The 13,205-nt window shown below is 40.2% G+C and overlaps 1 protein-coding gene across 1 annotated transcript in view; it reads left to right on the top strand.

The window, feature by feature from the left end:
• TPST1 (tyrosylprotein sulfotransferase 1) overlaps nt 1–12,462 on the top strand; it is a 90,151-nt gene extending 77,689 nt beyond the window's left edge. Inside the window, exons 4-6 of the mRNA XM_068967967.1 lie at nt 6,847–6,897; nt 9,531–9,577; nt 11,974–12,462. Coding sequence (XP_068824068.1) covers nt 6,847–6,897; nt 9,531–9,548 — 69 coding nt within the window. The 3' untranslated portion in view covers nt 9,549–9,577; nt 11,974–12,462. The remainder of the gene's footprint in view (nt 1–6,846; nt 6,898–9,530; nt 9,578–11,973) is intronic.
• The last annotated feature ends 743 nt before the right edge of the window (nt 12,463–13,205 follow it).

The following is a 13,205-nucleotide window of genomic DNA, read 5'->3' as shown; positions in this document are numbered from 1 at the left end:
ATTGTTATTTCTTGAGGGGAAATGCTTTTTATATTATTAAAAATAGTGAATTGCATAACAAAACAAATAGCAGGCCATGCATGGACCAATGATGAAAGTTCGTCGTAAACTAAGAAGTAATCCAGTTCTGTGCACTTGAGTGCTCTTGGAAAGAGGATGGAAAGAAGGAAGAAGGCAGAAAGGAGGAATAAATTAGATTTGAGCTTACAGAGAAATTTGAATTCATAACCAGAGGTTATAAGACTGATCTTTTAACCCTTGGAATGTGTGTGTATGTATACACATGTGTGTACATACATGCACACACTTTGAAGAAAACAGTGAGCAAAAGCAGCACTTTAAAATCTGCAGTGCATGTAGTATGGTCATTAGTGTGTGTTTCTGGACGTTGTTTAAAATTTTTTTATTTTGAAAGAATGTTTTGAATTAAGTCATTGTTCATCTTGGGCACCCAAGCCAGAAGAAACAGACTTTTGTGACCTAATCTCAGAAATAACATTCCATCACTTTTGCCATATTCTAGTTGTTAGAATCTAGTCACTAGATCCAACTCACACTTAAAGGAAAGGAATTACACAGGTCTTAAATACCAGACACAGGGATCATCAGGGAATGTGGCCACAAACACTTTTAGCATGAAAATAATTTAGAAATAGTTTCATATTCTCCATAAGATCAAGCCAGATTCAGAATTAGGCCTCATAACATGTCTGCCACCTTTTCCTGTAAATTGTAGACGCTTGACTGTCTGAAATCCTTGGGGAACCCATCATTTTAGAAAGTCAGGTTTCTGGGTAGATGTGTCTCGCTTAGGACCAAACCTTAATATTTTGATGTAGAATTCCTCTGCATTTTGATGATGTATTTCTTTACCTTCTTAAGTAAATTATTGATCATAATTTGAATTTTTATTTCATCCAAAGGAAATTACTGTATGTGTTAGAAAATGCCCATCCTCTCTTTATATAGGATATAGAACTGTGGGTCCCTTTCTTAAAGAACTCAAGGCTTCCTGTCTGCCTTTTACAATTTCTTTGTCTTCCTTTGTTTCATTTGTCACTTCTCAGTTATCAGTACTTGCCCATTACCTTCCTGTTTGCTGTATCTGATTGCTATAGGTTGAAACCAAATAACTTGTGATGGTTAAAAATGTGTATAAAGGAAAAGGGACCTAAAAGACTCGATTAAATAGAAGACTCAATATCTTCAGTCTGCAGGTATGTTAATAACATCCATTTTAGCTCAATGGAGACTTTTGTTTACGTCTTAATTGTAAACTGTTACTATAGGTGAGGCTGTGGTAGCAGGTGAAGTGGTATTGGGCATGGCTGGTCAGCTTCTAATTAATCTTGTAAGAAAATGGAAAGTGGCCTGAGGACAAATAACAAGAAGATGCATTGCTTGCTTCAGTCAGTATTCAGAACCTCTTCTTTCTTGGGTTTTTGAAGGTTCACAGGCAGCTTAGATAAATTCTCTTCCCTTCTCTAGCTTTGTATTCTAGGTAATCCACAACTGAAGGCTCTGCTTGTAATAGAGTTGATTATACCTCACTCCACAAACTTGAATCTGACGTTAGTCAGAGTCACCTGATTTCTAGATACCACTTTTTAAAATTTTCCTTCTCTGTCATTGGTGGCCTCTTCTCAGTCTTTGCTGGTTCTCCCTCTTCTTCCCAACCTCTTAATGTTGGAATACCCCCATGCCTCAGTCTTAAGTCATCTGCTCCCTGTCTCTACCCTGAGCACCTAGGTCATCTCATCAGGTGTCAAGTTTTAAATACCATCTATAAGTTGATGATTCTCAAATTTCTGTATCCCAGCACAGACCTCTTCCGTGAATCCTAGATTTGTATTTCTGACTACTTGACAGTTTCATGTATTGTCCAGTAGATGGCTCAAGCTTAACATTTCCAAATTGAACCCCTCAAAATCTGTTGTATCCCAGAACCTTTCCCAACTGAGTTGATGGCAACTTCATATTTCCAGTTGGTAATTGCTTAAGCCAAACACTTTGGAGTCATCCTTGACGCCCCTCTGCTCTTTCACATTCCACATCTAGTCTATTAGGAAATCTAGACATAATTAGGGGGGAGAAATCCACAAGGGTACTGCTGTGCACCACCTCCACCCCCTCCCTGTCCTGTCCAGATTACTGCTGTTGCTCCACACCCTGTCCTTGATCCTCGGCAGACCAAACAGAGCAATTAGGGTGACCCTTTTAAAATGGAAGTTCAATCATGGTACTTAGTAACTTTCCATTTTACTACACTGGACAAATTAATGTCTCTGTGCCTCAGTTACTTCATCTGTAAAAAGAGAATAATACCTCCCTCAGAGGACTGTGGGATTTGATAAGGGGAAACATGAAACACATGCTCAGCACCAACCTGATGCAGAGGAAATAAAATTTAGCTGCTGTTATTATTTTTATTTCCAGTGCACCCTCTAAATCAGAAGCCTACTTTTGTTTCCTTGTTTTGCAGAGCTTGAGGTGGGAGGGTTCTCTAGGAACGTTTAGATTCTGAGTACCTACCTCATTTCTGTCTAGTAAAATCCTCAGTTCATTAGTACCAGAGGGTAGGATGTCCAGAAACACTATTCCTTTAGCCAGAGGAAATTCCATTTCTAACTTCGCTGTTTTTATAAGTGATTCTGTACTTGGTTTCTTGCACTAAATAGAAACTGCTTGGTCAATAGAAAGTTCCTAACTTCTGTCAGTACCATAGCTCCTAACTTTTGAAGCACTTTTTTCCCTAAAGGATAATGAGAAGAGACAGTTTCCCACTTATTTGTTGATTGAGCCTTTTGTTCGATGTCTTATCCTGACCCCTTTTAGTTTTTTTTTTTTTTATTAAATTTGTGATATCACATATTTAGGGTTTTGGTGTATTTTTTTCCCGCTTCATATAAGCCTTACCTCTCTGAAACTATTGATTCCTGGAAGACACTTACAATATTTAATGTTCCCACTCATATTTTCTGTTATGTCTTGCTGGTTTTTACAATGAACCAAAAAGAGAAGGAAGAATTTAACGGTAAGAATTTTCTAATGCTGATAGCTGCAGAGCGTAGTATAAAGGGAGAGTGCTGAGCTGGGGGCTTCTGAGCCTCCTGCTGCACTGACTAGCCGTTTGACGCTGTGGGCTTGTGTTGCACCTTCCACTTGAATTCTAGCAGAAGAAGCTGAGAGAGAGAAGACTCGGTTCCTGAAAGGGTGTGAGGAATATAAGACGTTTGTTAGGGACCAAACCCGCTAACAGTGGAAGGGGTACTGGGGCAAGGATACTGGTTTTGGTTCATAAAGGAGCCAGGGTACAGGACCCTAGGCCTGAGCAGCTTATGCCCAGGGCTTGGAGAAGGGGGCTTCAGACTCAGTTCCCTGAATAGAGGGAGAAGGAAAGACTTGAGAGTCTGGTAAAAAGCTAAAACAAAAAGCCTATTCTGATAGCTTGAGCCTCTGTTTTGATATAGTGTCTGCTTGCCCCAGAGATAGTAGACAGAAGCACCATGGTAGTTAGCGTGATACAGACACTTCCTATGTCAGAAAGCTAGAGCAGTAATACAGTGTTAGATGTCAGTTGTATCTCAGTAAAACTAGGGGGAAACAAACAGAACTGGAACAATCTCTGGACTCTGAGGCTGGGGTAAAGCAAATAGGATTCTTACCTGTGGATTCTTTGGAGAGCAGCTAGGCTAGCTCTGCAGCGGCCTGGGGCTGTTTGGAGGAGTGGGGGCAGCTTTTGACCCTCCCAGCAGCTGCACCATTGTTATCCTGCACCCCCATCTCAGTTTCCAGTGTGATGCGTTGCTAAAGAAATAGCAAGTCTCCTCGGTGCTTTAATTTAGGCTTCCTAGGACTGTAGCAGAGACCCTAAAGAATAGACTAGGTTTTAGAAATTGCAGAGGAAGAGACAGGAAAAAAGTACATTCATTCTCTGAGTCTCAGAAGGAATAGTGCTACTTTTAGAAGTGAAAGCCAGCTTATACCCAAGTGAAACCCTTTAAGTTAGTAAGCTTTAGTATTCACCATTTAAAAGATTGCTCTGTGCTTGGGGGGCGAGGGGGCGGCTACCCACTGACTCTTCTCAATAACAATCCATAGTTTCTTTCTGTAGTTTCTCAACATTTATCAAAGCTGTTGCTGATGGAAACCTTCCTCAACATGAATAGTTCCCAATTAACATGATTAGTTCCCAATTTTTTGCTGTTGTTGACAGTGTTGAAAGAGACATCTTTGTACTTAAATAAATTGTGTGTGTGTGAAAGAGCAAGCCTAGTAAATTCTTAAGCTATTGGCTTAATTTGTTCAGATTTTTTTTCTGAAGTATAGTATACATACAGAAAAGTATACAAACCACAGCTCAGTAAATAGTCACAAAATGCACACATGTTTATAATCACTACCCATATCAAGACAGAAGATCATCAGCACCCTACAAGCTTCTCTCATCCTTCTTCCCAAGCCCTGCCACTCCACTCTTCCCCACAGTAAACACTATCCTGGTTTCTAACATCAGAGTTCCCTTGCCTATTTTTGAACTTAAAAAATTTTAAATGGAGAAACTTGCCTGGTGGTTCAGTGGTTGAGAATCTGCCTTGCAATGTAGGGGACACGAGTTTGATCCCTGGTTGGGGAACTAAGATCCCACATGCCTTGGAGCAACTAAGCCTGCATGCCACATCTAGAGAATCCGTGCCCCACAACTGAAAGATCCCGCATGACACAACTAAGACTCAGTGCAGCCAAATAAATAAATATAAACAAAATTTTAATGGAAACATATGTTATATTATTTTTTGGAGTCTCATCATTATGTATTTGGATTCATCTAGGTTGTTGGTATAGCATTAGTTCATTTCTAAAACTTCAGGATGAAAAAAATAAATAAAACTTCAGGATGGCATATCATTATATACATAAACACATTTATATATTCATTCTAACTGCACTGCTCTGCAGGGCCACCTTTGTGATAAACCAATTATCTGTAAATGAGGGTCTGTTTCTGGACTCTTCATTCTGTTTCATTAATATATGTGTCAGTCTTTGTGCCAAAACCTTACCGTCTTGATTATAGCTATGTTTTTTGTATGTATGTGTTTTTTGTATGTTTTGTTGTTGTTCAGTTGCTAAGTTGTGTCTAACTCTTTGCAACCCCCTGAACTGCAGCACACCAGGCTTCCCTGTCCTCCACTGTCACCTGGAGTTTGCTCAAGTTCATGTCTCTTGAGTTGGCGATGCTATCTAACCATCTCATCCTCTGCCTCCCTCTTCTTTGGCCTTCAGTCTTTCCCAGCATCAGGGTCTTTTCCAGTGAGTCAACTCTTTGCATCAGGTGGCCAGTGTATTGGAGCTTCAGTTCCAGCATTAGTCTTTCCACTGATTCAGAGTTGATTTCCTTTATGATTGACTGGTTTGATCTCCTTGCAGTCCAAGGGACTCTCTAGAGTCTTCTCTAGTACCACAATTCAAAAACATCAATTCTTTAGCACTCACCCTTTTTATGGTACAACTCTCACATCCCTACATAACTACTACTAGAAAAACCATAGCTTTGACTGTGTCTTTGCTTTTTAATATGCTGTCTGGTTTGTCAGAGCTTTCCTTCCAAGAAGCAAATGTCTTCTAATTTCATGGCTGCAGTCACCATCCGCAGTGATTTTGGAGCCCACGACAAGAAAAACTTTTACTGCTTCTACTTTTTCTACTTTCCCCACTTCTTTTGTATGTTTAATGTAACTTAATTATAGCTGAATAATAATGTCTTAACTTCCCTGGTGGCTCAGACGGTAAAGTGTCTGCCTACAATGCAGGAGACCCGGGTTCAATCCCTTGGTTGGGAAGATCTGGAGAAGGAAATGGCAACCCACTCCAGTATTCTTGCCTGGAAAATTCCATGGACGGTGGAACCTGGTAGGCTACAGTCCATGAGGTTGCAAAGAGTTGGACACGACTGAGCAACTTCACTTTCAATAATGTCTTAATATATTTTAGAATAAGTCCTTCCACCTTGTTTTTTTTAAGATTACCTTGATAATTTTTGGCCCTATGCATTTCCACACAACTTTTATAATCAGCTTGAAATTACCCCTTTTTCTTCCCCCAAAAAGCATGCTAGAGTTTTTATTGGAAATCCTGTGAGGAGAATGGACAGCTTTATTATATTGAATGTTACAAACCCTGAAAGTGGTGTGTCTATCTGGTCTTTGATTTCTCTCAATAATATTTTATGGTTTCCTATGTAAAGATCCTACACATCTTTTTAAAAACTATTCCCTAATTGTTGCTGCTTTTAGAAACATAACTTTACATATTGAAAAGTACAAGTTTTTAATTATAAGATTTCATGAGGTTAAAAGTATATATCATTTTAAGAACCACCTAATATTCAAATTACTATGGGAATATTGGGTACGTTAAGAAAAGTAAAGCTGGAGATTTCAGAAGGAAATCAGGAGGAGCCTGTTCCTAAATAGTGTGACTTCTTTGCTGGATGCTGGAGAGAGATGGCCAAGGGCGTACTTTCTCAGCTATTAATAAAATAATTGGAACTTGGAATATTAGGATGCTTTTCTTTCTTCTTTAGAGACTCTTAAGCCTTCTCCCAGGCAGCCCACATTTGGGAGCACCTAGGCAAGAGTAGAGCAGGTGGGGTCAGAGTGAATAGAAATTTCACTCAGTCCTTGACTCTGGCTGCTCTTGAACTGACAGACTTCCTTCCTATTCCAAAACTCAGCAAGAGTGAAGCAGTGAACCCACCCACCATCAGGCAATGCAAGCTTCCCAAAGCGATGATGACAGTGCCTATTTCCTTAAATTTATACTTGGCTTCTATTTTTTTTCTAGGTCTATAAAGGAGAATTTCAGCTACCTGAATTTCTTAAAGAAAAACCTCAGGTACTGTATCTGCTTCCTCCTCTTGGTGTAATAATAAATGGGCTCTTGCATTGAAGTCATCCTCTCAATGAGATAATGATATATGCTGGGGGTAGAAAGACTGGCTTCTGATAATTGTTGATTTTATCACTTAACATAGTCTCAATTTCAGAGTGCTCAGTGTCTTCCAAAGCTAGGGAAATACTTTATTGATAACTAAAATCTGATTGCTTGAGGTCACTCACAAGCCTCACAGTATCGCACAAATAAGGAACCTGCCTTGGTGAATCTGCTCCAGGCTTCTGATAACCTTACTTGAAATAATAATGTACAGCCACCCTTTGTTCATATTACGTGTACATCATTGCCTTTTGGTTTTCCTCATTTGGAGCCTAGAAGACTCATGAGTACATTTTACACATAGCCATTGGCCTTCAGCCACCAAGTTCACCAAGCTGGGAGTGGGTGATGTGAGTTTAAAGCTTATAACTTTTACTTTTTAAAAAAATGAGAGCAGATCCAGAGGTCTCCTTGTCATGTTACACTATCACTTACTTGAATTCCAATATTGTTCCTTGAGTTGAAGAGGAATAGGTGATGTTATGGCCAACAGATGTAGAGTGGCCAACAGATGTAGAGTAGCCCAGAGTGTCCTGCAAGAGCGTATCTCCTGCCGTTCCTGTGTAGTCGTAGGAAGAAGTCAGTGACTATTGCCTGAGCCAAGAGAAGATGTCCCTGTCCAGCATGGTGATAATGCATGTCACTTCCAGGTTGCTGCTAACAGCAATTAGCTTGTTAATAGGAAATGAGGACCCAGCACTGAATTCAGTCTCTAAAAGTGTTCCAGATCTGGGTTGTTGAGGGGAACCTCACAGACTATATGAAGTTGTGTTGCCTGAAGCAAGACTAGAGTAAACAGGCTTTTCTCTAAGAGTAGCTGTATCTCAACCAAAGTCAAAAACTCTGTCTTCTCAGATCCTTGTCTTAAAACAACCATTAATAATTGATACATATTACTTGAGTATTTTAAACTACTTTCATGGTATATGCTCATTAACATATATTTAATTTTAATCCATCCATCCATTCATTTATTCAACAACTGTCTACTGAATCACTTTTATGTGTGAGAAATTGGAATGTGTCTTCAAGACTCTGATCAACTTTTGCAAACAAGGGGGCACAGGGGCCCTGAGCCTTGGCTGGGCAAGATGCACCAGAAACCTGGATGAATTCATGAACAAGTGGTCACTTACAGGCTATGGCAGCTGGAGCAGGAGAATAATCCAAGAGGCAGTCTTAAAGAAATGTCCAATCCAAAGGCTGTTTTGCATAATAAATCTGAAGGAGTCAAGAAAGGGACTTTAAGACTGAAATTAATGGGACAGCCCTGATTCACAGCATACATAAAAATCCTTTCCAGGTTTATTATAGAACTCAGTGTGAAAGGCAAAATAATAAAGTGTTTAGGAGGCAATAGAGAATATCTTTATGACCTTAAGAGGCAAAGATTTCTTAAACATTATAAAAAATACTAATCATTAATTTTAAAATGGATAAGTTGGACTACATTAAAATTGAGAATGTTTACTTATTAGAAAGCATCATATAAAAAAGTACACCTTAAGTAGGAGAAAATTTTGAAATAAAAGATTCATCAATATAGAGAATTTCTGTAATAAAGAAGAGATAACAAAAAATAGAGTAAAAGGCTTAATATAGGCACTTCAGGCCCCCTGTTCAGGTTAGTTTCATTTAATGCATCACATAGGTACTTAGAAAAAGAGCCTATAAAAGGCTTTGATTTAACTCCTAATAAAGAGAAAACTGAAGCCCACAGAATCTCACATCTGATCTTTCGTTAGAATTCTCACAGAACTCAAGAAAGCACTGTACTTAAGATTACAGTTTTGGGAATTCCCTGGCAGTCCAGTGGTTAGGACTCAACGATTCCATTGCCAGGGACCTGGGTTCGATCCCTGATCTGGGAACTAAGATTACACAAGCCTTGCAGTGTGGGAAAACAACAACAACAAAAAGCAAGATTATAGTTTTACTATAAAGGAAACAAGTCAAGACCAACCCAATGAAGAAACACATAAGACAAGGTCTGGGAGAGTCTCAAACTCAGAGCTTCTGTGCCCTTCTCCGAGGTGGGCGGGTACGTCTCCCTCACAGCACATCCATGTGTTCACCAACCAGGGTGCTCCACTGAACTTCAGCATCCAGAGTTTTTATTGAAGTCTAATTACATAGGCGTGATTGACTGACTCACTGTGGTAGAATTGAACTCAATCCCCAAAGTCCCCTACCCAGAAGCTGGGCTGGGTCAGGGCCCCAGCCCTCAAATCACAGGTTGGTCTTCCTTGTGATCAGCCCTCATAACTGAGTCATCTTATTTCTTAGCAGATACTCAGGTATAATCTAAGGGGCTCATAAATAACAAAGACATTCATGTTACCTGGAAAATTCCTAGGATTTAGTCTCCCTACTAAGAACCAGAGACAAAAGCCAGTCTTCTTTACTGTCAGCAGTAGCAGACAGAATTCAATAGGAAGTCTAATCAGAGCCTGCAAGCTACATCTGATATTTCAACAAGAGCAGTCACTTCTCATGCTGACCAACTTTAAAACATCTTTTGCTTCCTTCCACAGTCTGAGCAAGTGGAGTAGCAGAGCCAGGAACCTCTTACATACATGAGGTGAGGTTGGGGACACTGCTGGCCTGGACCTTTGGGTTTCACTCTCGTAGGAGGCAGCGCGGTGGGGTGGGGAGCACAGCTCTGGAGTCAGTTCACCTGGATTGGAATCTTGACTGTGTTTGGCATTGAGCAGACTACTTAACTTCTCTGTGTCTTAGTTTCTTCATCTGTAAAGTGAGGACAGTGTAAATAAGAGATTGGTAGAATGAACCATAGTAATGTCTGCCAGAAGCCTGACACACAGTAAGCACTCAGTTGTTATTTTCAGTATGAGGAGGGGTGTTAAATGGTAAAATATTTTAGCTGAAAGAAACACCCTCAACCACCTGTTTGCTGATAAGGAAACTGATCCTAGAGAGACAGTTTATCGGTCACGGTCACATCACAGGTTGGAAGAACCCAGTAGTAATGAGCACCATCTTCTGATGTCCAGCCAGGGATTCTTTCGCCACCCATGCTGCTTCCTCTGTGTGCGGCATGTGCCAACATTTTTGCACTAATACTTTTGCTTGGTTGGTTTTTCAAGTCTGCCCTTGCTGATGTTAATGCATTAAGGTGTTATATGTTTATAAGCCATGCTGTCTTGTAGTTGAGGTCTACAGTGTGGGGCAGGCCTTCTTGGCCCCCTTTCTGTCTGAGTGATCATCAGGTACATGTCTTGGATTCCAGTGGCAAAGTTGATTCTGAACTTAGACCTCCTGACGTGGCTGTTCAGACCTCACACCACTCTCCCAGATTTTAAGATTCCATTTTGGTCTGAATAATGTGATTATGTTGTAGACCAGGGGTCCCCAGCCTCTGGGATCTAATGCCTGATGATCTGAGATGGAGCTGATGCAATAATAATAGAAATGAAGTGCACAATAAATGTAATGTGCTTGAATCATCTCGAAACCGTCCCCCTACCCCTGGTCCGTTGATAAATTATCTTCCATGAAACCGGTCCCTTGTTTGCTTGTTGAGGTCCCTGGTGCCAAAAAGATTGGGGACCATTACAACCATTTGGAACTTGAAAAGCTTTCATTAAAATCTGATTTTTATCATAGTTTTGTTTGCTATTCTATTTTTACTTTATATAATAGCCATGTATTAACTGTGTACTCCATACCAGGCATGAAATACCAAGCATCACATATATATAGTATATGAATAATATATGATAAATGATATCTTTAAGATCTATGAATTATTCATATATACACACACACACATATATATGAATGATTTCATTCAAGTCTGGCAAGTAGGTGGTATTTTTTCTGTTCTACTGATGAGAAAACTGAGATTGAAAATTCAGTCTGAATAAAACTTTTATGATGTGCTGTGTATTAATAGATTGCAGATAGAAAAAAGTGAACACTGCTATACCATGTCAAAATTACCAACAACAGTGAATTAATACTATTCATAGGCCTTAGGATTTATGATTGTCTTTTGCTAAGAAGCAAAATGTATAGACTTAAACTCAGTGGGCATACAGGTTATAACAGCAGTTATCAGGCCTTGTAATTTTGTTTATTCAAAATATTTTCAAAAGTGTAGATGAGAGTCTTCTCTGGTGGTCCAGTGGCTAAGACTCCATGCTCCCGATGCAGGGGGCCCAGGTTCAGTCCCTGGTCAGGGAACTAGATCCCACATGCCACCACTGAGTTCAAAAGTTCAAATGCTATAACTAAAGATCCCACGTGTGACAACTAAGACCCAGTACAGCCAAAAAAAAAAAAAAAGTATTCGATGAATTCCTTCCTGGAAACATTCATACAGGGATGCATTATCAACCAGCTGTTTTACAGGACTGATGACTCCAGCTTTGAGTTGCCACTACAGCAGCAATACATCCTTGTTTGCTTGTCGAGGCCTGTAGTGGCCCCCATGCGATGAGAGAAGAACTCAGGAGAAGCTAGGAAGACACCAAGGTATCTCAAGACAAATCATAGTCTTTTGTCTTGTCTTTGGGATCCCTTTGGTGTATGAACAGCAGTCACTGTATTTCCTAAAGTTTGCTTTAAAGAACCTCAGTATCCACCTTTTGATATTAAACAGTCAGCATTCAACCCCTGGACATTTGACATCCCTGTCAAATGCCCTCAGAGTTGCTTCAATTGCAGATGACGGTTGCAGTCATTTGGAAATGGGCAGGAGCAGTCCTTGCTTTGGCTTACATCCTTTTGTTTTGCATATCAAAGCTCCTGGCAGGGATCTAAAAGCATCCCAAACTGAGGGAGAGTGTGCCTCTCCAGTAGTCCTTCTGAAGCAGCTGTTCTCAATGGTCCATCCCCCTGCTTGTCTCCCCTGCTGTGCTGGGCTCACAGCTGGAAAGGAAGTGGTGTCGTGCAGAGAAGAACAAAGTGAGGTTAGAGTACACACCTCTGATGCATTCTGTTTGTCTGCCCTAGGGAAGACTGCTGCCTTTTTGGCCACAGAGAAATTTCTAGGACTGGCTGTCCCCTGCTGAGATCAGTGGAGTGTATGTACCATGCCTACATCTCCTGCTTATTTGCCAGTCTCCTTCCCCTGAGAGAGTGGGATATCAGCACACGTTGGGACCCTCCTGAGTGACCTGCTTCCCATGTACAGCGCTCTCGATCCTAATTACACGCACAGCCCTGTGGAGAAGGAACCCAGCAGGGATGTGTGCTTTCTGTTAAAACTGCTCTGGCCCTCATCTTTTCTTACCAGATTCCAAACTTTGTTTTCAAGGGGAGGGTTTAAAAATGGGATCCTGTAAGCAAAATTGGGCAGTTTCATCTTGGACTAGGTTGTCTGTACATGTTCTAATGTTTTGTAGAACACTTGTGCCTGTTGAAATGTTTGATGTGGATAATGTTACATATCTTAATTATTTAAATAACTCATTGTATTGTTTCTGAGAAGTTGAGGAATTACCACATACATTTACAATTTGATGACTTTTGTATTTTATTTTTCAAAATAAAAGCTTTAAATGTGAAGCACTCTGCTAGTTTACATGTTTTCATTGCTGTGATTTTAGAGAAGCAATAAGACGTATCAGATGATGATCTAATAAACCAAAGTTTCTTCAGTTCCTGTATTTCAGATATTCTGAGTGGAGTTTTTGCTGTAATTTATTTCAGAGAGACCCACTACCATCCTTTTGTCTCAGAATCCTGTTCTTTTGTTTCCTTCTCAATTGTCTGGTCTCCATAAAGTCTAATTTCAGAGAGACTTCCCCTGATGCCCTTTCTGCCAACCTCATTCACAATATCTTATCACACTTTGCAGTTTTTAATGTTTCTTAACTTCTTAAATTGTCTGTCTCTTACATTAGATAGTAAGATCCTAGAAGGCAGAGATGTGTCTTTCTGTGTCCATTTTTGTATTCCTGACACCTAGCAAAATGTCTGGCACATTGTAAGAACCTAGTAAAATATTTGGTAAATGATTAATCTTCCCAGAAGCCTCTGACGTATCCATTTCAGATGAAGAAACAGAGGCCAGCCTGGTCAAGCCATTTACACGAGGCCCCTCAGCTAGTGCCATGGACATGGTTTCAAGCCTGACCCTACAATCCTTCTTTCCGCTCCACTCCCCTAGCCCTGTCCCCTTCAACTGAAAATGAATCCTGCTGCCAGATCAGTCCTTTGTTCAGCACTATGTCTTAAGTCAC

This window comes from Capricornis sumatraensis, chromosome 3, assembly GCF_032405125.1.
Source record: "Capricornis sumatraensis isolate serow.1 chromosome 3, serow.2, whole genome shotgun sequence".
In the NCBI taxonomy this organism is placed as follows: Eukaryota; Metazoa; Chordata; class Mammalia; order Artiodactyla; family Bovidae; genus Capricornis; species Capricornis sumatraensis.
Note: the sequence above shows the minus strand (reverse complement) of the source record. Positions and strands in the feature narration are given on the sequence as shown.